At 44.8% G+C, this 27,269-nt stretch overlaps 1 protein-coding gene across 1 annotated transcript in view; it reads right to left on the reverse strand.

Moving 5' to 3' along the window:
* CEP89 (centrosomal protein 89) overlaps positions 1–27,269 on the reverse strand; it is a 1,352,699-nt gene that overhangs the window by 707,070 nt on the left and 618,360 nt on the right. The window contains exons 12-13 of the mRNA XM_085638793.1: positions 15,314–15,417; positions 9,349–9,464 (exon numbers count right to left, since the gene is read on the reverse strand). Of these exons, the coding sequence (XP_085494919.1) occupies positions 9,349–9,464; positions 15,314–15,417 (220 nt within the window). The remainder of the gene's footprint in view (positions 1–9,348; positions 9,465–15,313; positions 15,418–27,269) is intronic.

A 27,269-nucleotide genomic window follows, 5' to 3' on the forward strand; every position in this document is an offset into this window, starting at 1 on the left:
ACGTAGGATGTTGAAGCATGCCGAGGAGACGTTGTTGACTTGCCTGGTCATGGAGAGGGAGGAGTCCAGGATGAAGCCCAGGTTGCGTGCGTGGTCTGTCGGTTCGGGTGCGGTGCCCAGGGCGGGAGGCCACCAGGAGTCGTCCCAGGCGGAGGGTGAAGAGCCCAGGATGAGGACCTCCGTCTTGTCTGAGTTCAGTTTCAGGCGGCTGGTCGTCATCCACTCGGCTACCTCTTTCATCCCTTCGTGCAGGTTGGCTCTGGCGGCGGCGGGGTCGTTGGTCAGGGAGAGGATCAGCTGGGTGTCGTCGGCGTAGGAGATTATGCTGAGGTTGTGTTGGCGTGCGATGGCCGCGAGGGGGCTCATGTAGACGTTGAAGAGGGTGGGGCTCAGCGAGGATCCTTGAGGGACGCCGCAGATGACTTCGGTGGCCTCTGACTTGTACGGTGGTAGGCGAACTCTCTGCGTTCTTCCGTCGAGGAAGGAGATGATCCATTCCAGAGCCTTCTCCTGGATTCCGACGTTGCTGAGGCGCTGTACTAGGGTGCGGTGGCAGACAGTGTCGAATGCCGCGGAGAGGTCTAGGAGGATGAGGGCCGCTGTTTCTCCGTTGTCCATCAGGGCTCGGATGTCATCGGTGGCGGCGATGAGGGCGGTCTCGGTGCTGTGGTTGGCTCGGAAGCCAGACTGTGTGGGGTCGAGGGATCCATTTGTCTCAAGGAAGGCGGCCAGCTGCTTGTTGACGGTCTTCTCGATGACTTTGGCTGGAAACGGGAGGAGCGAGATGGGGCGGTAATTCTTGAGTTCGGGGGGTCCGCTGTGGGTTTCTTGAGTAGAGCGCTGAGTTCGGCGTGCTTCCAGCTCTCAGGGAAGGTGGCGGTGTCGAAGGATGTGTTGATGATGTCTCGCAGGTGGGGTGCGATGACAGCGTCGGCCTTGTTGAAGACGTGGTGAGGGCAGGGGTCGGTCGGGGATCCGGAGTGGATGGAGTTCATCGTGCGGATGGTGTCTTCGGTGTTGATCGAAGTCCAGGCGTGGAGGGTGGTGGTGGGGGGTGGTTGTGCGGTCGTGGTGTGCGTTGGTTGGTTGTTGAATCACTATTCAAAGTAAATGGATCACTTGTACCTGTATTACAACCAGGGGCAGGTATGGTAACCATCTAAAAATCCCTCATTCACGTACAGGGGCGGTCAAGCGGTATATCTTGATTACAGTAGTGATCAGTAATCAAAATGTAGTTGAGTGAGGAGAGTTAAAAATGCCTACATCGCTATACTCAAAAGACTTTATTCAGTTAGAGATTGGGCATAATAAAGACCGGGTGGTGCACATATAGACATGTTACTAATCTATAGCACCTATTTGTCCATGTGAGTGGTCGACATGTTTCAGCCCTTCTTACACCCAGCCAGGTCGGGGGGCTTTCTTCAGGACCTGTGCAAAAGTTAAGGTGCTAGTTCAGCAGCCTTTTATGGGTAGGTCAGTCACTTATCCTTCTTCATTAGTTGTTATTGGTCAAAAGTACCTATAACTGATAAGAAAAAGACTATGGTAACACATTATCTTCATTATGCACAATAGTGATAACCAAAATCTCGAATATGTAATGGTGATGCAAAAAACAATTTGCTAGTTAGAAGTTCTCAAATAGGGAGGAACACCTATGACACTTAGCAAGGTTAAATACAAGTACAGATATAATGTGGTGCTGCGGGCAGCTACTGTTACGGTGTTTGTTAAAATATTGTGAAGGCTCAGTGTTCAGGTAGCTAGAGGAGTACGGTGCCCCCTCATAAAATCAGTGTAATTTTTATACATGATTTGGTTTGGTCGTTTGTTAGGTGAAGTAGGTACATTGTATACGTGTTGCTGACCAAGTGAAAGTAATGAAAAGAGACAGCCAAACGTCAGCCTCGAAAAGAACGGGCTGGTTATTATCAGACGGTTTGCACTGTGGTCAGCGTAATTACTAGGATCTTCTGAAAAAATGTGAACAAGTCCCGCATTGTGCGATATTTATCGTCATTACGCGGTGGTGTTAGTGCATGTGATTGAGCGCACAAAAAAATTTAGAGTTGTATGCGCATTATGTATGGAGCAAAGGTGGCCACATGTCAATGGGCGAATTTACATTATTCACTTCCTGAACCAGGGAATACTCAGGGCTTTCGCAAAATATGGACAATCAGTTTAAGATCACTACAGGAGGGTTTTAGGTTAGCGCTCTGCTGGAATAGTCGCTCAAGTGAGGCTCAGTGGTAATCGGTGCTATTATGAACTCAGCCTGTGCGCGCGAGTAAGCACATAGCTCGCGATTACCTTATGATCCCCAAGTCGGGCTTCCTCGAGGGACCGGCGGGCTCAGTTAACCTGCTTGGGAAAGAACAGATGTGGAGCAAACAAGTTAGGCTCTGAAAAGTAAACGCCGACGGATATAGCCGTTCCGATGCGCGTTGTGAGTACCTGACGTGCTCGCACAGTCTACTGTGCCCCGGTGACGCGGGCCCGTAGCTAGCATCTTTGATCTATTTTCAGAGTTTTTAGATATGCATAATAAAGAGAGCACATTTAATGTTTGATCAGCATGTGTTTTCAGGGGAGAGCAAGAGCATAGTGAAATGAGCAAACGAAGGGCATAGAAATTTTTTTTGGCCCTATTTGTTAATTTGTCGAACATAAATTAGTTTAAATGTGTACGAGAAGAGAACAAATTTGTTAATTATTCTGTGTATGTAATAAAGGAACAGTGGAGTGTACAGTGTTGGTTCCATTGTACTCGTCTCCATCTTTTACACTGTGTCTGGATTTAACTCCCAGTATGACTGATTGTCGCCATGCGAGTTTTGTGCTCTTTTCCCGCATAGGATGTAATCGTGCAAGGAACCTCAGGCGTGATCTGGAGACTTGCTGGTGGTTCATAACAATATCATATCTTTACTATGTAAATTGATGTTCTGTGCCTTTGATCGGTAAACGTCTGTTCCTTGAGTTAAGCTTAGGGTCTGGGGGTGTCGGGGAGTGCTACTGAGGTTGAAAAGGTCGTTGGAGTGTTTTTGTCACTCAATCTTATCTGAGGCCGTCTACTTGCTGCTAATATATGACCACCAATTACTGAGACAGAGTGTGCCAGGGAATATTATCATTCAACCCTCTTACATGGGTTTGGAGGCGATACACCCATCGTTGCTGTTTTTTAAAGAGAGTCAGCTCGGCGTTATGATTTTTCACTGCTAGTGTCTCAAGGACTACCCAGTTTAGTTAATCAACGGTGTGGTTGAATTCAATAAAATGGTTGCTCATCTTCGTTGTGGCTCTTTCACACTTGATATTGCTCCTGTGCTCACAGATTCGCTGCTTGATCTTCAGGCAGGCCAGCCCAATGTATTTCAGGTGGCAGGCAAGTGATCATGTAGATCACGTGTAGAGTTACAGTTTGTGTGGTATTGTATTGTCCATGTTAAGTCTGGTGTGAGGAGTAGAGTCTTGGTAACTTTGGTTTTCCCGTCACGAGGCGAATCCCGATGATGAAGCATGCCACCTACTGTGGGTGAGGGATTTTGTCCTAACAAAGGGATTCCCCCACAAGCATCAAGGGTTTTTCAGTGGTTATTATTAATTGTTTGGGGAACCAATACTTGCTGGTCTTTAAACTTCCCTTGGACAGGAACTACCAGAGTAATATGTTTATAGAAAAGAGATGGTGGCCTGTCCCAAGTCAAATTGTTTCAAAGGGGGGACCTCGGCTTAAACAAACTGAGATGGGTTTCCTTGAGATCCTCAGGTGTGATTTGCTAAGCATTATAAATCCTTGATTGACTACTAACTACTTGGCAGGATGGCACAGTTGTACAGGTGCTCCACCCTCAAAGATAAATGCGAAATAAGGAGAGAGAAAAGGGTGGTGGACTGAAGGATGTGGATCGCAGAGAGGTGGACCATCATGCTGTGGTTGGAGCCTTACATACATTGTGAGACGTGTTCAGTTGAGATGGTAACTCATCTACCCCTTTTATAGTGTACTGGGTGTGCCACCAGCTTTGTGCTTGAGCATGCTCCCGTTCCATACTTTGACCGGAGGCCAGTGGGCAGGACTGTGTGTCTGGCTGTCAGAGATTCTAGTGGAACTTGGAGGAGACCATGCTTGGGGATTGTTGACACTGAAAAGTTACTATTCCTATGCTCTCACATTCATTCAACAGTCATCTTGGTGGGGAACGGGTGGAGAGGGTGTCAAGGGATCTGTAGTAACTTTGGATTGGAATTTTGATCCAGTGTGTTGCTCCCAAACCCACGTTGGTGGACATTTTAGGCACAGGAACCCCATTGGAATAGTGAATTATTGCAAATAAGACCACACATGATTTGGACCAATTACAGATGTGATGGAGGAAACTTTAAAAGAATGATAATGCAGACACTTTCACCCCTCAGACCCAAAAGACCAAACAAAAGGAATTGAAGTAGGGAGCTATTAAACCACTGTTGCCTATAAACGATCCTGTGTTGGAAGCCCAAACTTGAATTGAGAGCGCCATCCCAGAGATCAAAGACAAACTTGACAAAGTGAATGTAAGAGTGGTGGCACTCAGGAAGAAGTGAGGAAACTTCGAGCATGCTGGCCGTTGGATGTAGGAGAACTAAATGACTATGACTGGAGGGAAGCCCTACAGTTCCAATGAGAGGTGGTGATACAGGCGCGTTTTCATCTTGTCCAAATTAAAATATTGCTCAGAATATACTACACTAGAATGCTATTGCACAATATAGGAAGGGTAACGGATTATAGGTGCCCATGAGAAGGTGGTGGCCAACAGGGATCCTTTCTCCACATACTATGGGACTGCCCTGCACTAGGAATGTTTTGGACAGGGGTGCAGACTAGATTTTAAGCTGCAATGGGTACACTGATAGAAGTGCAGGCTACTCTGGTGTTACTGGGAGTGTGGAGGGGCTATGACTTGACTTAACTTACCAGAAATGCTTGGTCACCCTAGGACACTTACGGTCAAAAGAGAAATTGTGAAGAGATGGAGAAGCACAGATAGGCCAAGGGTGTAAGACTGGGTAAAGGAAATGCAGCAGTGACGAGTCCAGGAAACACTGGTATATGAGGGCAGAGAATGCCCTCGGAACTTTGGGAAGATATGAGACGGCTGAGGCATGATGAAATGCTAGTGAAGGCAACAGAGGGGGGTGGGTAGAGGGAACTGAGAAAGGCAACACATTTATGTGGGCAACAAGCCAAAACTCAAAGCACTATAAGGAGATAGGAAGATCCTGAGGACTCTGGGTTGGTGGGGGATGTTAGGGCAAATGTTTCATGGGATTATGGTCACCCTGTTGGGAAATTTACATTGAACTGTAGGTGTTGGAGACCTAGAATTCACACCTTTGTAAATGTAACCTCAAAAAATTGCATAAAAAAAAAAAAAAAGAGTGTTGCCACTCAAGGAAAAATACCCAGCATGGGGAACAAGAAAGAGATGGATGACCGTGCCCATATATAGTACTGCTGGATTGGTTCCATGATTGAAAATATGAATACCCTGATGCAGCATTGGCAGCCAGGACAGAACATTTGAAAATGGAGAAAAATGGTGCCAGCTGCCTGTCCAGAATTTGCCAACGAAAGTGGAAAGCACATATCCTTAATAGTTCATAACCTAATAATTCTCATAACTGCTTTATTTCGATGTGAAAGATGTTCCTTTTGATGCCCAAAGATATTACAGGATCAAGAGATCCCTTGTGCAACCTATTAGAATTATGTAAAAGTTCAGCATAAATATTCAAAATCTCTGATGATGGTGTCAGAGATCGAGTCTTAGAGTCAGTGAAGGCCAAATGAGACCTTTCCTTTGGGGGCAGCTGAATACACATTGTCCCTGACTTGGTGCCTGACTGGATTTCAAGAACCAGGAGCAACGATGTCGAAAAGCTCTTCTTTGAGAGCAGTGTGAGGATAGGCCTGCCTCAGCCACAGGTGGGGCTACATAAGACTACATGTGCACCCTGTGTGTGGACTGAGGGTGTGGGACTATGGTCTAACTCCGCCCGTATTTGCACACAGGTAGCTTGTCATGGATAAGGCTTTAATACATTGGTTGGAGCCTGTGCAAGTATTATTATTAAATTAAGCATCCCAACAGAAATACACATTTTGTTTTATTTATAGTGTGAGTCATAGTGCTTTATTGTGAGACTGTAGTGATTCACTGTGAGTTTATAGTGCTTCACTTGATAGGGTTGCTCAATGATTAATAACATAGTAGCATTATCATACTTGGCCCAGCAGGCAAACATCAGAAACAACTTGCCAGTGTTCGCCTGCTTTGTGAATTATTCAGCGGCATTTGATTGTGCCTCTAGAAGCAAGCCATGTAAAAAACTGAAGAGCTGGAACATCCCAGATAACCTTCTAATAGCTACCATCTCACTATATAGTAACACCTGGGTGAGGATAAATCTGACTGGGGAAACAATCTCCAGAAGGATGTATACGGATCGGGGCCTGAAACAGTGATGCGTCCTAGCCAGATGCTCTTTAACCTTTATCAAGCAGGCCTAGACAAGGCCCTTCAAGATTCAACATTGGTTACTCCAAAAATAGGGGCTCACAGATTGCACCTACTCCAGTACGCGGACGACATGGTGATTTTTGAGCACATCAGAGTAGGTTTACAAAGAAGCCTGGATGCCCTAAACTTATATAATGAGGCCAATGAGCTAGTAGCTAATGCAAGTAAGACAAAGGAGCTATTCTTTGGGAAACACGTACGAAAAACTTTCCTTAGATGGAGGCTGGGAAACCGGATGATAAGAACAGTAAAAATCTGCCATTATATAGGGGAGAGGTTATGTGACACACCAGGCAAAGATGAAAGTCAAAACCCAAGCGACCATGTACGCTCTGGGTAATTACAGAAGAAATTATGCAGTCCATGATGATACCAATCAGCAAAGATAAAATCTACATTTTTAGCGGTTGCAGGATGCGCTCAGCAAGCTATCCCAGTGCAGATGGAATCCGTACTGGAAAAAGCGCAGTGCCAGTGTTACAAATGCATCTTTAAGTTGCCAAAGTAAATAAGCAACCGTCTGACCAGGTTGGAGTTCGGATTGGTACAACAAAAGTATGAATGCATGAGCACCCTCCTGAAATACTACCCCCAGACACTCAAAGCGCGCACAGAATCACTAAAAGAAATACTTAAAGCAATTTTTGAAGGGGGGTCGAATCCATAGAACAGCAACATACAAGTGGCAGTGGTCAAACTGAACCTAGCAATAGTCAATTGGTCGTCAGAGGAAGTGAGTCACTTGTCTGCAAAGAAAGCTCTAAATAAACAAGTTTGTCAGCTCTCAAGGGAAGAAGACATAGCGAGACCGAAGGAAAAGAGAGAAATACCTGGCCCGACTTCTTCCTATGAAGTAAACATCACGCAGCCATATCTTAAGAGCGAACAGAGAAAAAAATGCCTAAAAGACTAGGATAGTAAAACTTCCAATCAAGGAACTTAACCATAGATGGAAATGCTTACAGCAGGTGATCAAATGCAGGCTGTGCAAATACAGAGCAGAGTCCCTCTCACACCTTGTATGTTGCTACCCCATTTTACTACAACAACGTAGGACCCTCTTAAGGCCAATGTTCCTACAGCATGAGATTAGGATCTGTTCAGAGGCAATCACATGGCTTTTTACCTGTTCAGTGCCCGCGGACCTGGTAAATGTTATTTTTTCTCAAGAGTTTTTTAATACAGTGTTCTTATTGCGAGATTCGTATTTTTCTGTGCTTTACTGTATTTACATTTTATATGAAAGCAGCACCACATTGGCTCACGCAACAGAAAAGATTTAAGTTTCTTTTTTTAGATTTATTAAAGTCCCAAATGCCAATATAATATTAATTTGACCATATGTGCCATTCTTCATATACTCGGAGTGTTGAAATATTTTCTCGAGTCAGTCCTTAATGAAATTCAGGCTTTGAACTACCCTGTTGGGCTAAGTAAATTACTTTGCAGAATCGCAGGCGGATTAAGGACTCCCAGAGACAATGGCCCATTTGAGGAAGATTAGCTCGCTCCTGGGAAAGAAAGAGAACCAGGGGAGAAATCTGCATGGGCTAATTACATCAGACTTACTAACATAACGGAAGAACTCTGAAAAGCACTGGGACTGCTTAACACAAGGAAGTACAGGCACCTTGAGTGAAGGGACACTTTGGACTCTGGATCATTGTCCCCAGGGCCAGTTGTACTCCCTACTCGGGCTGGTGGACGATAGAGGGTGGATTTGTTGGATGTTGTGGAGGAAAAGGGACAACTGGTACTTTTGTAGACTGGCCTTGTGGAGGCTAACCCCAAAAGAGGACACCCCCTCCAAACCATTTCCTGCTGGACACATAGGGGCACACAAGTGGCCATGAGACTGCTAGGCCTTCAGGGCCATAGATTGCTGCGGAGGAACTACCCAATCCAAGGAGGCTAACAGGAGCTCAGACAAAAAGAGCAAGTTGGGTGCTGTGCTGCTCCCTACTACTGGAGCTGACGAACAGAACAAACATCAGGTCGAAGAGCTGCAGGGGCAGCCCCTGGGCTCTCCCTCTCTGTAGTGGGATGCCAGAGCACTGTCACTCCCTGTCCTTAATATCCCCAAGGAAGCCACAGTACCCCGACTTGAATTGCTACCTCTCACTGCTCTGTACTACTTAAGCCTTGCTTGACTTACTGTACTTCTCCCTCAACCTATTTTCCTTATAATCCTAAATTGTTATGTATAATGCTTTGTTTATATTCAGAAATAAATATGGGCTATTAATGTACTCCAAAGAACAAACAACACGGTTTTTAAAGTTACTTTTATATAATCCTTTCCCAGTGCTCAATTTGAGCTGGTGATTGCCAGTGGAGGCCACCGGAACTCATATTTAGGGTCTGACACTTTTTTTCTCCTTCAGACATTGCCAGAGAGCAAGAAAGGGAAAAATGTGCACAGCAGGAATATGGAGAAAGATAGAGGGAAAAACAGTCACAAAGGGAGAAAGCAGGTACCTCCAAGAGTAGATAAAGTGGAAGGGAGGGTCTGGCAGTGATTAAAGACCCCTGGGTAGAATCAAGCCTATGCAGACTTAGTATTCCACTCGCTGAGGTTTAATAGTGCAGGCCACAACCTTTTGATCACAGCTTTGGTCATTGGCCTTTATTCTATTACAAATTCAGTATTGTGTATTCCAATTTTAGAACACTTATGGAGAAACTAAAAATAAGGTAAAAATAATCTACAAGGAATCTCACAGCCAGAAAAGACATATTCTATCATAAAAATACCATTTGGTCGTATTACCTTCTTGTATATGACGATTGTGGCTCTCCTTAGCTTTGGCTTGTTGAACCTCAAATTGCTTCATTAAAACCTCGTTTTCATCCAAGACCAGATTTGCCTGTGCCTGCAGCTGTCGCCTACAAAATGCAAAAAAAAATTATTTATTGAAGCCCTTCATACTTCTGTACTAACACATAGCACAAATGCCTGCCAATATAGTCCAGAATCTCAAAATCATACAAGCTGGAAATATGTTGCGTACTTGAGAAAATCCTTGAACGCTTTTGTTTTGGAACTCACTTAAGCCCAGGATACCAATGCATACGTCATTATTGAATTCCCTTAAAAATTCTACATTTGTATGTTACATTTACAGAGATTAAAGAGAGGGAGAGGTCATAAGTGTATTGTGGACCTTTACTCTTCAACTTAATATACTCGCTTGCTGTCTCCCATTGGCTCCTGATAGAGCAAGATAAAAGATTCCAAGGGCATCATTAGAACTCTATAGTTCACCTAAATACAGAACACAGGTACTTTTTGAGAATGTCGGTGCTGCCTCCAACTCAAGGTTAGAAAATCAGAATATTTATGGAAATGCAGAGGGAGACCTGCAATGGGAGACTGAGTAGATGCTATTACAGATCACAGCCCCAATCCTTGTGACACCCATAATGCATATTCATTTCAGCCGACTGAATGACTGTGAAGTTTGTATTGCATACACTTCATTGTGATGTAATTTGACATCCTTGAAAGGTTAATGCAGGCCGCAATTTATGAACAACATTTTAAGCTCACTGCATGCATCTAAAGAGCATATAATGGCATCAGCAAGCATACTTTGCAGGAAGTGAAACAGAGGAACAATGGGCGAGTAGATTAATTGTGCCATCTCACAATCAAAGATCAACCATCGCCCCACAGATGTGGCAATGCAGGCAAGGGATACAAGGTACACAGAACAATAGTAACCTCTTGCACAGGAAAACCTGCAATCGAGAAACATTAGTGACCACTCCACATCTCACAGGCAAAAAAGATTCACAGGTGACAATTTATAATGGACATTTGGAACTAATATAAAACCTTCAATTCCATTACAAGATACACTTTTATTTTATTCAAGTACAAAAGTCTAACTTACGTTCTTGGATGGGCTCTTTTGAAAATGGTACAAGAAATTGGGCTTTGCCTATTCTGTTCTTGACCTCTCAAAACTCCCCAACCCAGCGTTTTTTGTCATTTAGAAACAGCTAACCACAAAAGGAGACCGCCACCTTCACAGACAGTTTAGCATCCTCTGAAAACAGACAAAAAGGCATCTTCTAACAGTTACGCTCAAATTAAGGAAGACAGAGGTTCTAAGAGAGAGAGGCATACAACCACCTCCTAGCTGAGAATGAAAATTTCATCTAGGAAAAAGTGAGGCAATGAATGATAACCAGGGATAATAACAAAAAGCCTGCATCAGACAGACAGGCAGAAATTTACAAAGAGACCAGGACTACCCAACAGTTTCAATGTTAGGGTTAGCAAGCAGGAACTGTATTTTAGAAAACTATTTCTTCCTCTTCATCTGCCAAGTTGAATTATTTTAGTAACGTCACCAATGAACTGACAGCTCTTTCCTAGTTACCAAGGGAAAATAGATAATTTAACTGTACCGTTCTCAGTGAAACATGGGATTATTTTAATGGAAACATAGCCAAATCTGGGACTCCATATTCAGCTATAAACCTAAGTCACGGGAATGGTAAGCACCATCAACAACAGCATTGTGGCCCCCATCAACAGAGTTGCACGAATAAATACATCCTCCACAAAACTAGCACGATAATTGGAAGAAATTTGGCAATAACTACAAAAAACTGGACTACAGCAAAAACGCTTACTCAGCAAGCCACAAGAAGGTGAGGACAACTACAGAACCTTCACACTGGAATCTCAACAACATTAAAGACAGATGAATATGTATATTCACATTTGAAAAGCTGCTTCAGGGTGCGGGAAAACTCATAATTCAGCTAAACTGGTGACTTCAAGGTACCAAATCAGAGAAAGCGTTATACCCAAAACTTCCACCAGTCATTTCTAACAACTGAAGAAGGAAATCCTGAATTGTATAAGGGATTGCCCAAACTGGTGTTCTACGGCAATTATATATCAGCATTCCAGGCTACTGTGAGAGAGGGAACTCTATTGAAAAAAAGTCAGGAGAGGCTTGAGGAATAATCTGGTGAGCAAGCACAAATGTCTTGAATTGTACAGACTCTTGAAATAGGGGGGAGTGGGGGGGGGGGGGAGATCAACTTAAAGAATACAAGATCATCGTGGTGTGACTTAATTTTTTTCTACCAGATGTGAGTCTAACAGGTTCATTATGAATCATCTTTAGCTGGCTCAACAACTTCACTGGAAGGCTCTCGTAGGCCTTATTGCCTCAACTGAGATGTGACTGGATCAGCTTATTTACAATTATACTGCTCACAAAAAGCAGTTGCAATTTGCTACCAGTTTTTTTCAACCAGTACTGAATTTTGCAAACTGACCAATGTATCTACAGATCAGTTTTTGACATTCTAAATAAGAGAGGATTGCAGTCCGACCTACCTGTTTAGCATTCATGAAATAAGTCGCAAATTGCAACTCACTACATTTGGACAAAATCACAGGGATAGGGAATGCAGAGAAACAGGACAAACTAAAGGAGGCATTCAACTCAATGTATGGCAGAGAAGACAATATGTGACACCAGCCAACATTCTCAATTTGAACGTAACAATTTATTTGATAGATCGGACATTCTATTACAGATTGATAACATTTTGAAGCAAAATAAGGGTGGCAGTAATTAACAGAACGAAAAAGCAGGCAAACAACTGGAAAATTATAAAGATAACACGCTGCCATCTTTTCCACATTTAACAGCAATGGGTGCTATCAGATACACCCTAATCAACACTATAGCAAAACAATGGTACTTACGTCAATGGTAAAAGACATAAAAAACCTAACAATCATAGTGCCCCAAGCAACACTTAAATAATGAACTGTTGCAGGGATTCTGTTTAGGTACAGAACTATGCCTTTGGCCATAGAACATCGGCATGTAGTGACTGAGTCACCATACCACCTCAGTACCTATGAGCCCAGTCCGACTAGCTATAGTGCCTTACTTGCCCTCCTAACTTTACCAGAGAAAGTGAATTGGCACCCAGAACACAACCCTCTCGACCCTCTCAGGGATCGGAGTAACAGGACACACCCTTTCGCTCTCTCACTCGTCCACAATGAAATAAACAAAAGACAATAAGGAAGTTTAGAATATTTATTCTGTCCTAAAATGTAGTATTCATGCCACAATTCGAAAACAAATGTATATCAAAAATAGAGTTAGCATGGCTAATGAACCATAGGCTATAAAAAGTCCTGTCATGGTATAAGACAGATTAGCCTAACCCCAGTCCCCTTTCTTCTGAATCTAAATGATTATATATCAAAGATCTCTGGGATGAGTGGCGAACCCCGTACCTTAGCATACACAGATGAACACTCTACATCTCAACCACTGCAGTGATCTTGTTCCAGAACTCTCGCTCCCAAGTGTTTACTTAAACTCTTGTGCTCAGTTATATGACAAGACATGTGTGCTCATAAACAACAGCTGCATTCTCGTGTTGTGTCTAAGTGGTAGTGTCTAACCAGATAGAATAACAAGGGGCATTGTTGTTTGACTTTATCTAGGGTGGTCAGATTAAATCCCAGTAAAAGACATAAGTTCTGTGTGAAAGTAAAGTGTGACACAAAGCAAGTATGTTTATATAGTAAAGTGTGCAAATGAAAATGAGTCCTTTAACATGCACAATTATGCTAACATAGGGGAAACTGCAATGGGCCATGCAGGAAACACATGACAGAACCCTTGTTTGAAAAATTACAGAGAATAAACAACTTCCTTGATTTAATGCAACTACAACCTTCCATGGCAGTACAATTTCAACAGTATCCTGCTACAACTTTATCTCAGGACAAAACGGAAACTAACCATACTAATACCCAGAATATAATTAAGGACGATAACAAGGAATCAGCATTAATTGTACCCAGCCCAATCTTGCTAGTGGTAGTGCCAACAAAGAACTGTTCAGTTTTAACATCTTTACAAATAATTCAGGAAGAAAATATTGAAATTTCACAGACAGTGAGTGTGCACAATCAGAAATTGAGAGGGGAAAAAATGAAAACAGGACAGAATCACGAAACAGCGAATGAAAAAAAAAAATGAGAACAGCTTTGAAAAATGTACCAGAAAATCCAGACTGAAAAAACTGAGAAAACTAAAGAAACTGAACAAATGATCTAAATACTTATCAAGTATCAGCATCAATGCAGAAAATGATAATCAGAGACTATTTCACATATTTGAGGGAATTGATCAACGTAAAGACCAACGACCCCAAAATGAATCAAAACATATCATAGAACTGATTACCCTAAACATTGCTATCAAGAACTCTGGAAATGAAACAATGATAATATAGAAATCCACAAGCCACTTCCATTGTCATGTAAACCAACAGAAAAAGAAATGCAACTGAGCACGCTTACTAATGAAATCGAATTTAAGGAAAATGCAATTTTACATAAGATCACAAAAGGCATCTAGTGGAGGGGAGCGGACTGGGGGAGAGACAGGTACATCAAAGAAGGGACTGGTTCTCTGCGAGGCTGCCACATTCATCTAAGTGGCCTGAAGGCATAGTAGATCTAACACAGAGCGAGCACCATGCTTTCTGACCGGACCTCGAACCTTGATCAGCACAGATGCCATCTGCAGCACACAGGACACATTACGGTTGCCACCTCGAATGTCCGTGGCTTTCCCGCCTACAAAAAAATTGTACTGGGGGCAACCCTATCTGAGGCGTCAGGGGATTGGGACTGAAATAGCCATGTGGAGGAGACGGATTTGACGGATGCACATTATTATATGGCAATGAGCAAAATCTGGTGACTGCAATAGGCAAATCTAATAATATTTATGAAGGCTGTAAATACTGATAAAACCAGACTAACGTGATCATATTCTCTCTATATAACGTTTTAATAATATTTAGTCATGTAGAATTTCATAACTATTGTAATGACTTTGAATTAACTTGAACAATACATTACTTGCTTACTCATCTTATAGTGTCTTGCAGAAGTCAGCAGACCACCATATCTGTGACTGATTTTAAAGGATGATTTAAACATAAAAACGCTCCTTTTCTTTAAAGGAAACTGGTCTGCTTAAAAAAAACATATTTTTGTAGTTAAAGTTTCACTGAGAAATGGCGGTGGTTCCCTGGACCAACACCTACTCCTTGTGAAGCCTTTAAAAAAATGCAGAAAGGGGAAGAGGTTCCAAAGTTCACTCGTTCCTCCTTGCGAGCCAGTTACCACCTAACTTGGAAGTCAGAAAATGTTCAATGGTTTGTGACTGGAATTACGCTCCGAAACCATTGATACACTGGATTCAGACTCAGTATTTGAAAGGGACGCCTGCAACACACCCCTTTCAAATACCGAACGGGGTTCCTTCCCATTTTATAAGTCGGCAAAAATTCACTGACTCCTAAAAACGTTTATTTGCAGTCATAAACTCAGATTGAGAGTGTTTATAACCATAAAAAGTGTTGTACATCTGGCCCTTAATTACTATATTCAAAGTTAATATATGTAGTCCTTTTTAATCTTAAATTCTAAACCAAAAAATATCTGCAGCATGAACAAATGATGCATATATTTCATTCAGCGATTTGCTAAAAAGGGGGGTGTCAATGAGGAATCATGTGCAAGCTATGATCATTTTAAAAAGTCTTTAATGGTGAATGTAATTTAATTTACACTACATGTGTTTGAGATCCTGCCTTTAACACTGACACTCAACAGCAATATAATTATTGCCAAGTCTGTTTTTTGTATCTCGCATTGAGCTCACCATTCCTTGCAGGCCGTTGGCTTATTGTTTCCCAGTTGCTGGTGCAGCTGTTCATTCTCCCGCACCATTTCCTCTACACGTGCTCTGAAGCTCCTCATTTCTTCCTAGAAAAGTTCAAGAGGTCGAAAGGTCAAGCCTGCGAAGACTTCTCATCTTCTTTGCTCGCAAGTTAGGAAAATATTTGATTCCACAGCACGTCAACTCAATATAATTTTTCTAATAACACAAAAAACATCTGCAGGGCATACTTAACAGTAAATATAAAAGGTGCAGAAAACGATTCACATTTGACCAAGTCTTTAACACAATGAGATTTGGTGACACAAAAAAAGGATAACAATCAATTGGATTTGCATATTGAACCCACTTTACTCTTAAGCATAGACATATCAAGGTGTTAGTGGCCCCGCTTGAAAACCATCGTATAAGAGTAATAATGATTCTGGCAAACACTGAATGAATGAATGAATGAAATGAGGCTTCTAAAGCACATGGCTACTCCCAGGAGTGTCCCGGCGCTGTGCTTTCAGTTGACCGCGCGATGCAACTACATCAACTATACTTGATGCAAGAACCATGTCTTCAGTCTTTTCTTGAACAGTTAAGAGGATGCTACTGATCGTAGCTCATAAGGAAGCTTATTCCAGGCCCCCGATCCAAAATAGGAAAGAGTTCTTCTGCCCATTCTCGTGCGCCTAACCTTAGGGATCCTTGCCAGGTGGCCATGAGCTGACCGTAGATTTCTGGAGAGGGCATAGAAGCTGAATCTAGCACTAAAATAACCTGCCCCAGAATGGTGCAGTGTTCTATGGACTAGGACTAGCGTTTTAAAGAGAATGATCTTCTTTATCTCAGCCAGTGTAGGGCACGCAGGTGTGACACATGTGTTCTTGGGGGCAGGTTAAGTAGAATCAAGGCTGCCATGTTTTGGACCATTTGAAGTGTGTTAAACAAATAGTCCGGAAGTACTCAGTTTAGGGCATTTCTGTAGTCTCGATGTTATGGATGACTGGATCACTACCTTTCTTGCGGACAGGGAAAGATAGAGTAAACATTTTTTTGAAAGTCCGCAAGAGCCCAAAGCATGTTGTGACCACTGACATGATCTGTGCCTGGAAAGACAAAGCATATTTAAATTTGATGTCCAGATTCTGGACTACTTCCCTCTGAGGCCCAGGGGAGTGGGGTATCCTTGGGCCAAAGCATACGCCTGTCTGGGGGTTAGGGCCAAAGCACAAGATCTCTTGTCTTTTCTGCATTGCATTTTAATTGATGTTAAAACATCCAGTGAAAGGTATAGGAAAGACATTTTTTAATTGACTCTCCCCCAACTTCCCCTCCCCTCTCACAGTTAAACAACAGCGTGTTGTCGGCATAAGTGATCACCTTGGCCCCGCGGGCCTCTGCCAACTGTGCTCGCCGAGTCAGGTGTGCATTAAGTAAAGTCAGACTTAAGGCCGACCCCTGCGGCACTCCTACTGTCAACTCGAATGCTCCCAATGAGTCAGTGGCCCAGCATTTGCCGCCCTCGGTGGTCTGATCAAAGAGCAGGGGGGGCTGGCAATTCACACGGCCGCAGGTGAGAGGGGGGTTGGGTGGGTGCTGTCAATTGTTGCTGCCGTGAAGACCGCAGGTAAGAGCGGCGGTGCCGCCCCCAAAACTTGTGCCGCCTGGGGCGGTCGGCTCTCACCGCCCCCCCTAGCTACACCACTGCGATGAGTATGAGGGCACCCATACTTCCTGCCCTAGAGCCACTCCACCTAAACTAATGCCTTGGAGGCGAGCTAAGAACATAGAGTGAGGGACCGTATCGAAGGCCGCTTAGAGATCTAACATAATCAGAACGGCCTTCCCCCCACATCCAAGGTACCTCTAATATGTTCAGTGAGTTCATCCAATGCAGTCTCAGTACTGAAATTTGGCCTGAAACCAGACTGCCTGGGATGGAGAAGCTCATTGGTCTCAATACACTGAGACAGCTGTTGGTTAACAGCCTTTTTGAGTACTTTAGAAAATGCTAGCTAGAGAGAAATTGGCCTGTAATTGAATTGCTCCTTGGGGTCTGCTGTGGGCTATTTTAATAGGAGGAAGATTTTAGCCTGCTTTCACGCCGTATGGACACCTCCTGAAAATAATGACGTGTTGAGCACCTTATTGGCCATTGGATTGATGACAGATGCACCCAACCCTAGCAAGTTAATTGGGCAAGGGTCCGCGGGTAATCCTGATTTAATGGAACATAAAGCCGTCAAGGATTCTATGTCAGGACCGGAGGCTCCGATTATGCTTCACAAACTTTACTAGAAGCTCACAGCAGCCAATGAATACAGAGATAAAAAACCACGTGACAACCATAGAGTCCTGGTTATATAAGGTCCCTGTCAGCACATAGAGTCCTCTTTCTTTGCTGCTCCGCAGCCAGTTAAGTGCCCTTACTTTTTGCTCTGATTGTTAAATGTATTTGTTATTGTGCGCTTATTGCTGGCGTTTATTGAGGAAGGTACGCGCTGTCAAAGGTGCGCGATTGCTGCGAGCGCGACTAATTTCCTCCTAGGCTTAATTACGTAGAAGTTTTGTGTTGCTCTTCTCTTTTGAGTTTGTTTGTCCACTGAAGCGCTGCGAGCGCTTACCGGAGTATCCGTTTCCCTTTGGTTCACCGCTTCCGTGTGGAGCGGTTTCCCTCGCGTCACTGGCTTCGGTCTCGGTGGAGCGGGAGGTTTAGAGGAGCGGGGACGCGCGTCTGACTGACGCGCAGTCCTCTTTCAGTGTTAGCGAGCCTTGGCCAGCGCGCATGTGCGGCGGCCAAATTTGCCCGATAATGTTGTTGGGGGCTTGAATGAACGCCGGAGCAGCGTGTGAATGCTTCTGACCCGATTTTAATGCCGATTTTTCAGGCAAAAGGCTCGTTTTTAGGTCTCGGCTAGCAAAGGCTGCGCTTGCGCAGTCTCGCTCGCGAGATATAATGACTTGGAGAAGAGGGGCTTGAACCAGCCCCTCTTCTCCCCTCTTCTCCATTGGCTGGCCTCTTGAATGCTGGCCAGCCATTGGAGAAGAGGTCCGTCACTCCGAACAGGCCCCGTCCTTTTCGGATTCGGGGGCGTTTTTTTTATTGCTTTTTGTTGCTTTTTCGCTTTTTGGCAGACCGCCCCTTACACGCCCACAAGACAGCATGTCTTCACGCTGCCTACACGCGCCAGTCGGCTCTCTGATTGGTTGGCAACTACCAAATAAGCACTGTGATTGGTGGACCTTGTCAACCAATCAGAGAGCCGACTGGCGCGTGCAGGCAGCGTGAAGACATGCTGTGTTGCGTTTAGTGCTTGGGCTAGGATCGACTGGTGGTGTTGGCAAGAACTGCCGTTGAGAACTCGCAGAGTTAACCGAGAGTTCTGACCCACTACGGCAGCCTTCCGTAGGCCTGGCCCGGTCGTGCTGCTCGGTGCCTTCTCATCATCGGATTGTTGAACTGTGAGTATATCGCCGGCCACTCGCAGCCTGTGTTCCGGGTCCCTCCCTCCGCAGCACCGCCTGAAGCCCCCGGCGCCCCTCTCCCTCCCTGCCCGGCCTGGCCCTTTGCTGCCTCTTGCTGCTCCCCGCGCCGCTACTGGGCCGCCTGCCCCTGCGCTCCTGCTGCCTCTTGCCACTGCGGGGAGCAGCCCCCGCCATGCCCGGCCCTGCCGCCGGGAGCAGGGCCCGGGTCTACGCCGAGGTGAACAGCCTGAGGAGCCGCGACTATTGGGGATTACGAGGCGCACATTCCGAGCTGGGGGTGATAATCCAGCCCACATAGGCCCTCCGCGGCCATGGATATTGCTCTGTGTTATCGGCGGTTGTAGAAATTGATACCTATCCACTGAACACTGTCAGGCTACCAATGTCAGAGATCGGAGGCGACACTGATCACAGATAGGTTGTTAGTTGTTCGCAGCTCCCGATACCACGGATCATATTTATTGCAGACTGCAGCCTCCTACGATATCATTCATTTATACTGACCGCTTCTCCCATTACCTACTGTCAGTATTTGACGCATAGCGAATAACTAGACATGTTTAAGTAAGTGGGGACGCCGAATATCTCAAAATGGTCCCATAGTAGGTCTGGGTGCATCGATGGTTTTTGAGAGGACGTTGTATCGTGCTGTCGATACTATTATGCCATCTGTTGAGGTTTTGAACAGGGTTCTGGGTTTTTTTTTTTTTTTATCGGGTTAAGAGATGTGATGGGATTGAGAGACAGCGTCAGCCTTCAATTTAAGGAATGGATGCTGGGGCACATCACCTAACAAGCATTCTGTTAGGCAAATGGGGTTAAATTCATAATTTGTCATTATAAGAAATTAACAGTTTTCGGGATCGTGTAACCCAATTTACAAGTTTCAGTATTTATCATATTTAGATGATTGTGCCTAATTTAAATATTGCTGTGGAGACTTGTGCACAAAGTTTTTTTTTTCTTCCGAAGCGGGTTTTAAAAAGCACGTCCTTGATGCTGAAAATGTATTGCCATTCTTAACTCTAGACAAACTTTAAAACAGTGAACACATTTTACATCATGGCTTCCCAACCTACCTTGTACCACTGCTCATCGCTCTGAAGTGGCCGAAAGGCGAGATTTGCAGCGCTTTCCCAAAACATCACATATATATATCCATGGTGAGAGAGCGAAATCTCAGCAATGAATGTGCTCCCTTGACATTTTTACCACTAAAGATGACTCACAATTTTCCCCTGCCATAGTCCTCTTCTTTCCACAACTGCATTGCAGTTTACCTTTCTTGTGTTTCCTGCTCTTGAAAACATTTTTGAAGCCTCTGTGTTTGAGACAGATTGAAAATTCTGCTTTGTATGATGACTTGTTTCGTACTTTGGATCTCACCAATAAGACCGCTTTACCTTTTTCTTGTTTCAGACCTATTGTGTCCAATACAGTGAATATATCCATATTGTGGGCTTTGGCCAGCCCTTTGGGATATATAAGAAGGTTTCGGGTGCTCATTTGTATTTTCTACCTGGCTGGTAGAAGTAAAGTGGTCACTAGCCATGTGTTTTCCAGCAACACAATATCACTATCACAGTAACTATCTCTCACTCTAACACACTACTTAAAAACTTCACTCTCTCTCTATCTCACTACCTCACTCTCTTACTACATCACTATCTATTTCTATCTCACTCTCACTAACTCACTATATCACAACACACTCTCAAAACTTCACTACATCACTCTCTCACTACCTCACTCTCTCTCACTATACTACACTCTCTCTCACTAACTCTCTACCTCACTCTCTACCTCACTCTCTAACTCACTACTCAACTCTCTCTTTCTCACAGCAACACAATATCACTACCACAGTAACTCTCTCACTCTAACACACTACTTAGAAACTTCACTCTCTCTCTATCTCACTACCTCACTTTCTATAACTACATCACTATCTATTTCTATCTCACTCTCACTACATCACAACACACTCTCTCAAAACTTCACTACATCACTCTCTCACTACCTCGCAAATTCACTCTCTCTAACTCACTAATTCACTCACTCTACCTCACTACCTCACTCTCTCTCTCAAATACACTAAGTGACTTACACTCACTCTTTCACTACCTCATTCTATCTCACTACTTCACTACATCACTCTGTTTCTATCTTAATACCTCACAACATCCCTCACTACCTCACTCTCTTTCACTACCTCAATCTTTCTCTATCTCACAACATCACTCACTGTTTCTATCTCACTACGTCAGAAAATACCTCACTCACTAACTCACTCTTTCACTACCTCACTCTCTATCTACCTCACTCTCTCTCACTACCTCACTCTCTATTTCAATACCTCACTCTATCTCACTACCTCACTCTCTCTCTGCTAATGCAATAGGTATCACATATGCAAAAAATAAACTAATGCCAAGAGAAATGAAAATGCCATTTATTTAGGGATACAAAAATTATAAAAAAAATGAGCAATACCATTAGCTCTACCTAGAATGTTGCCGAGACCATTGCATTGTAAATGCTTGTTTGCTTAGCTCCTCAGACGCCCTCCTGATATATCACACAGTGGGGCTGTATAATCGAGCATAGGCTTTGCCTAGAGTGGGGTTTGCAAGCCCTCCCTCCCTCCACATTCTAAACTATCATTTGGATTCACCTGTTTGGTGACTGATCTAGGGCTTGCCTGGGGTTGCCACTCCCCCTGACCTCCTTTTGAATACCTTATCTAACTGTTGACTTGACAGAGTCAATGGCGCTCCTCCAGGGTCGGTGATTACACACTGTGTGAAAACATGTCTGAGTACTATGAGGAGGATTACTACTATTATGAGGAGGAACCCTCTGGGTCTATTGAGTATGACCTCGTTGAGGCATTGGACGCGGGTGTCCAACACTCGGTAAATTCGGCTTTGGTGAGAGCAATTGCGCCCTTAAAGCGCCACCTTTGTTCTTATGCAAAACAGCAAGGCTGGCTTCCATCGTCAGGTTCCAGAGCTAGATCTGGGGGTAAAGGAAGAGCGAATCCCCACGCTGCGGATTTCGCTAAGCTGGCAAGGTCAATGGCGGACCAAGAACGCTCCACTTCAAGTAGAGAGGCTACAATTACTGAAATAACCCAAGAGGATGATGGTCACGACACCACCCCTGACCCTACCACTGACGAAGAAGAATCCCCTCGTCCTTCCAAGAAGGCAAGAAAGGAAAAGCATTCCGGTCCGACCACGTCACCTAAATTTCTCAATTTCGAGCCGGCTGACATTATCCATCCTAACTCCACATCTTGGCTTCCATCCCAAGAAGTGGCGGACTATGTCCAGACCCACCTGCGCCAAGAGTTTGACACGGACGTGCGGGCACGACTGCGGTCGGAATGCCCTAGGCCTGATCTGGCGAATAAGGTGGCGGTTACCCCGGAGGTGGACCCGTCCATGTTAACTTATTTGAAGAAGTAGTCTAAGGATCCCAAGAAAGGCTTGGACAGGTCCTGGCGGTCCTGCCAGGATAAACTGCTGGACGTTATAGGCCCACTAACAAAGATTCTCGAGCTTGGCTTTAGGGCCAAGGAATCGACCCTCGCAATTGATCCTGACAAGCTCATTGGCTGGGCCCAACGGGCGGTGTGCCAACTTGGCAACGCCAATTGTGCGCTGTCGACGGAGCGGCGCCGATCCATCCTCTTAAAGCTGGATCCCAGGCTGGCCGAATTATCCACATCGGAATCGGGTCCGCTAGCCCAAGGTCTCCTGTTTGGTCTTCCTAAAAGAGCTAACAAAGTTTGTGGCCACATTCAGTGGGCTAGATAAGGCCCAAGGTTCTTTGAAACGGGCTTTCCACCCGTTTTTTGGCAGGGCCGGACGCTTTGGTGGGCGCTCGTTCAGCCGGGGGTACAATCAAGGCGCCCAACGTGGCCAACAAAGGGGAGGTTATCAAGAGAACACCTCCAATACCTCCAACTTCTACCCCTCTCGCCGTTCAAGAAACAGGTTCCGCAAAGGTGGCAGATTTGGGGGAAACTCCAATAACCAGCATGATGCCGGAAACTCAGGTGAGCCTAATTCCCTTTTCGGAAATGACGTTGGGGGGCAGAGTGGAATTTTTTCTCAGCAACTGGCGCGAAATTCGCAAGATGCATGGGTGTTGCAGACTGTACAGGGGTACAGACTAGAGATGTACGGCTCTCCTTCGCAAGAGTCTCGCCCACTCCCTCTGTTTTTTTTTCCCAACAAGATCAGAACTTTATCACGGCAGAAATCGAATCCTTGTAGCAGAAAGGCGCGATTGCGCCCTCCGTGATGCATCCTCATGGTTTCCTGAGCAATGTCTTCCTAGTAGAGAAGAAAGGGGGCGGCTCCAGATTAGTGTTAAACCTCAAGGAGTTCAATTCATGGATTGTTTACAGGTATTTCAAGATGGAAGGCATCCATCTGCTACGCGACCTCCTTCAGGAAGGGGACTGGATGGTCCGGTTGGACCTGAAAGACGCGTATCTATCCATTCCCATTTTCCCCCTTACAGGAGGTTCCTTCAGTTTGTCTGGGACAAGGTGTGCTACGAGTACAAGGTCCTTCCGTTCGGTCTGTCGTCGGCTCCGTGGTGCTTCACGAAGCTTCTGAGACCGGTAGTGGAGTCTCTCAGAGCTCGGGGAGTCCGCCTCATAATATATCTGGACGACATAATAATTTTGGCGTCTTCCCCGCAGACGGTCCTAACACCTCAATTGGGCAATAAACCTGCTACAGAGTTTGGGGTTCATTGTCAACCCGCAGAAGTCAGTGTTAATCCCTTCTCAATCCATCGAATTTCTGGGTTTCCTGATAAATTCTCTAACGTGTCAGCTCCTGCTGCCAATGCCAAAGATCAGGGCCATCAAGCGGGAATTGCGGACTACCCTTCGCAAGCAGACGACATCCCTGAGATCGTTAGCCCGCATAGTGGGGCTACTGGCTTCTTCCATCCAGGCGATCTTCCCGGGCCCCCTTCACTACCGGGCCCTTCAGAGGCTCAAGATCCGCCATCTCCGGAAAGGTCTCAGCTACTCAGAACAGATTCCTCTCTCAGAAGAGGCGAGGCTGGAGATGGACTGGTGGTTAAATCACATGGAGGCCTGGAACGGCCGAGCGCTGGATGAACTCCAGGGGGTGCAACAGTAGGGTAAGTGTTGGATAGTATAGGGGTAAAAATTACTATTCTAACTCCAGGGGGTGCAACAGTAGGGTAAGTGTTGGATAGTATAGGGGTAAAAATTACTATTCTAACTCCAGGGGGTGCAACAGTAGGGTAAGTGTTGGATAGTATAGGGGTAAAAATTACTATATTATGCGTTGTAATGATATGCGTTGTAATGGTAGTATGCGTTGTAATGGAATGCGTTGTAAAGGTAGTTTTTAAAAATGCGTTGTAGTGTCATGCGTTGTAATGTCATGCGTTGTAATGGATTGTGCGTTGTAAAAAATGCGTTGTAAGTGTAGTGCGTTGTAAAAGTTGCGTTGTACAGGTTGTTCCCCCCGAGCGCTATTCGGATCGACACCGGATGTGGTAATCGAATCGGATGCCAGCCAGTGGGGTTGGGGAGCCCGTTGCGGCACATTGTCCACGGGTGGTCGCTTGTCACCGGAAGAGCTACATTTGCATATCAATTGCCTGGAACTGTTGGCTTGTTCCTTTGCGATCAGATGTCTCTCGCCTCAGAAAGCAGATTGTTGTATTCTCCTCCGGATGGACAACATATCGGCGGTACGTTACGTCAACAAGTTGGGTGGTACCAAGTCACGAATGCTGGCGGAGATCGCCACTTCTGTCTGCAGAACAGAATTTCGGTGGTTGCGGAATACCTGCCCAGTTCCAGCAACCAAATAGCAGACTGGAACTCCGGCCATCTGCAGGACTCCAGCGATTGGATGCTGTTACCCAGAGTGTTTCAGCGCCTGACCCATCTTTGGGGACCTTGCCAGATCGACTTATTTGCATCCCGACTGAACAGGCAAATTCCCCAATTCTTCAGTTGGAGGCCGGACCCGGAAGCGAAGGCCACGGATGGATTCCTGCAGGAATGGCCGAAGTCTCTATGCTATGCGTTTCCCCCGTTTCTCATGATCCCCAGAGTTCTAGCCCGAGCAAGGACTTTTCAAGCAGAACTCATTCTGATCACTCCTTTAGGGAGGGCTCAGGCATGGTTTCCAGTATTGTTAGACATGAGTTGCGCGATCCCGATCCTTCATCCCCGGTTGCAGAACCTATTGCTGGACCCTCTTCAGAATCCTCATCCTTTGGTGACATCGGGCCATCTTCCACTTTCTAGCCTCTATGGCTTCCTCCGGTTTAGCCTACAGGACGGTCAACAACTTTCGGTCCGCGATATCGGCGGGGCATTTACCTTTGGAGGGTAAACCCATAGGGGAGCATCCATTAGTATGTAATTGCTTAGAGGAGTCAGGATGGTGAAACCTCCTTGCCCAAGGTTTTCTCAGCTGTGGGATGTCTCTATTGTCCTTACATTTCTGGAAGCCTGGCCATCCAATAGGTTCTTGTCTCGAAAGCAACTTTCGGCCAAGTTAACTATGCTCTTATGTCTGGTTTCTTGCAAACGAGTGTCTGACGTACGGGCGCTAGATTTAGCGGGGCGTAGATTTACCCCGGAGGGTGTAACCTTCATCTTGTCCAGGAGAACGAAGTGTAACACTACTTCCGTCACGTACCCGGGTTTTCCTAATAATCCTAAACTGTGCGTTGTTCAATGTATTAAGGATTACGAGGTAAGTACTAAGGAATTTCGTACTGATATGCAGGGACAGTTGCTTATTGCTCTGCAGAAGCCATTTCGCCCAGTGACTCCAGCTACCTTATCTCGATGGATGCGTTGGCTCATGGGCGAAGCAGAAATTTGGAGCTCACTCTGCACGCGGAGCCATGGCTTCGAAGGCATATGTGGCAGGTGTCAGCCTCGCAGATATCATGAGTGCAGCTGACTGGTCTAATGAGAATACTTTTAAAGCGTTTTATTATAAACCTATTGTGAATGTTGCTTCAATGGTGGTGGCTCAGCTTTGAACAAGAATAATCGGAGCCTCCGGTCCTGACATAGAATTAAAAATTTGCGAACATTCATGACAAGAATTTTCAATTCTATTAAGGACAACGGAGGCGAGGATTATCCCACCCTGAAATACACATTGTATATTGTAATGTTCTATATTTGATCATGCTATGTATTTGCATTGCTATGTGTATTCCCACCCCTTTTTTCTCGTAATGTTATGTTGTTTTACCAAACAACCTAGAACAGCTTTTACGGGGTGTTTTCTTTCTTTCAGGTACTGACAGCAAGTAAATCTGAACATTGTTTAAAGGTGATTGGATGGTTTACAATTTGTTGTTCCGCTCACAAGCGAGTTGTCTGGACCGGGATCCAGTGAGAAGTTCGGCCCCGTTGGGCTTGCAGTTCGTTGGTTGGAGAAGGCCCTATCTATCGGTGATCCTCAAGAGCAGGTCGTGCATGGACTTAACTGTTGTTACAAAGAAAGAGGACTCTATGTGCTGACAGGGACCTTATATAACCGGGACTCTATGGTTGTCACATGGTTTTTTATCTCTGTATTCATTGGCTGCTGTGAGCTTCTAGTAAAGAATGAGAAGCATAATCCTCGCCTCCGTTGTCCTTAATAGAATTGAAAATTCTTGTCACGAATGTTCGCAAATTTTTAATTCTTCACAAGTAATGGGCTGAAAATTAACAGTAAGGCCAAAGTGGGCGAGACTGCACAGGAGCAGACTGTCTCCAGTTGGCTCTCCTCCGTGTGAGCCCCCAGCGCTAGGCTGGTTTAAATAGTTGTAATCTTGTTGTGGAAGTAAGCTGCCAACTGAACGCACCAATTTACAGTGGGTTGGTGAGATCTCGTGCAAGCCCGAGTGGACATAATATTATTTATGACTACTCTGAAGATGTCCCTGGATTTATTACCTGCCTTCTCTATCCTTTCCTCAAAGTACACTATTTTTTGCTGCTCTAGCTGCTGCATAACATTTTTTAGGCCTGCTTTATAGATGATATCATCATTCGTGTAGTTTTATTTGCCACTGTCTTTCTAAGGATTTACAGTGTTTCTTCATAGTCCTGAGATTCTATTTAAAACAAGAATCGGAAGGTGTGTTTCTATAAGGAGTGCATGAGGAGATAGGGGCTAACTTATTGAAGGGGTTTCTAATACAGCTGTCTAATTAGCGGGCATCTTTCTCCACTTGGCCTGAGGGAGAGGGGATACTCTGTTTCAGGGAGCGCATAATTTCCAAAGCTATAATTTTATGAAATGCCCTTGTTTCACATATAGTTTAATTCCTCCTGGATTGTAGTTTAGTTTAGTCCAGACAGGCCAAAAAAACTTGATAAAACAATGGTCTGTCCAGACTAGTAGCAAAGGTTCATTAAGATGTAAACTAACGGAGAAAATTT

This window comes from Triturus cristatus, chromosome 12 (genome assembly GCF_964204655.1).
Source record: "Triturus cristatus chromosome 12, aTriCri1.1, whole genome shotgun sequence".
Lineage (NCBI taxonomy): Eukaryota > Metazoa > Chordata > Amphibia > Caudata > Salamandridae > Triturus > Triturus cristatus.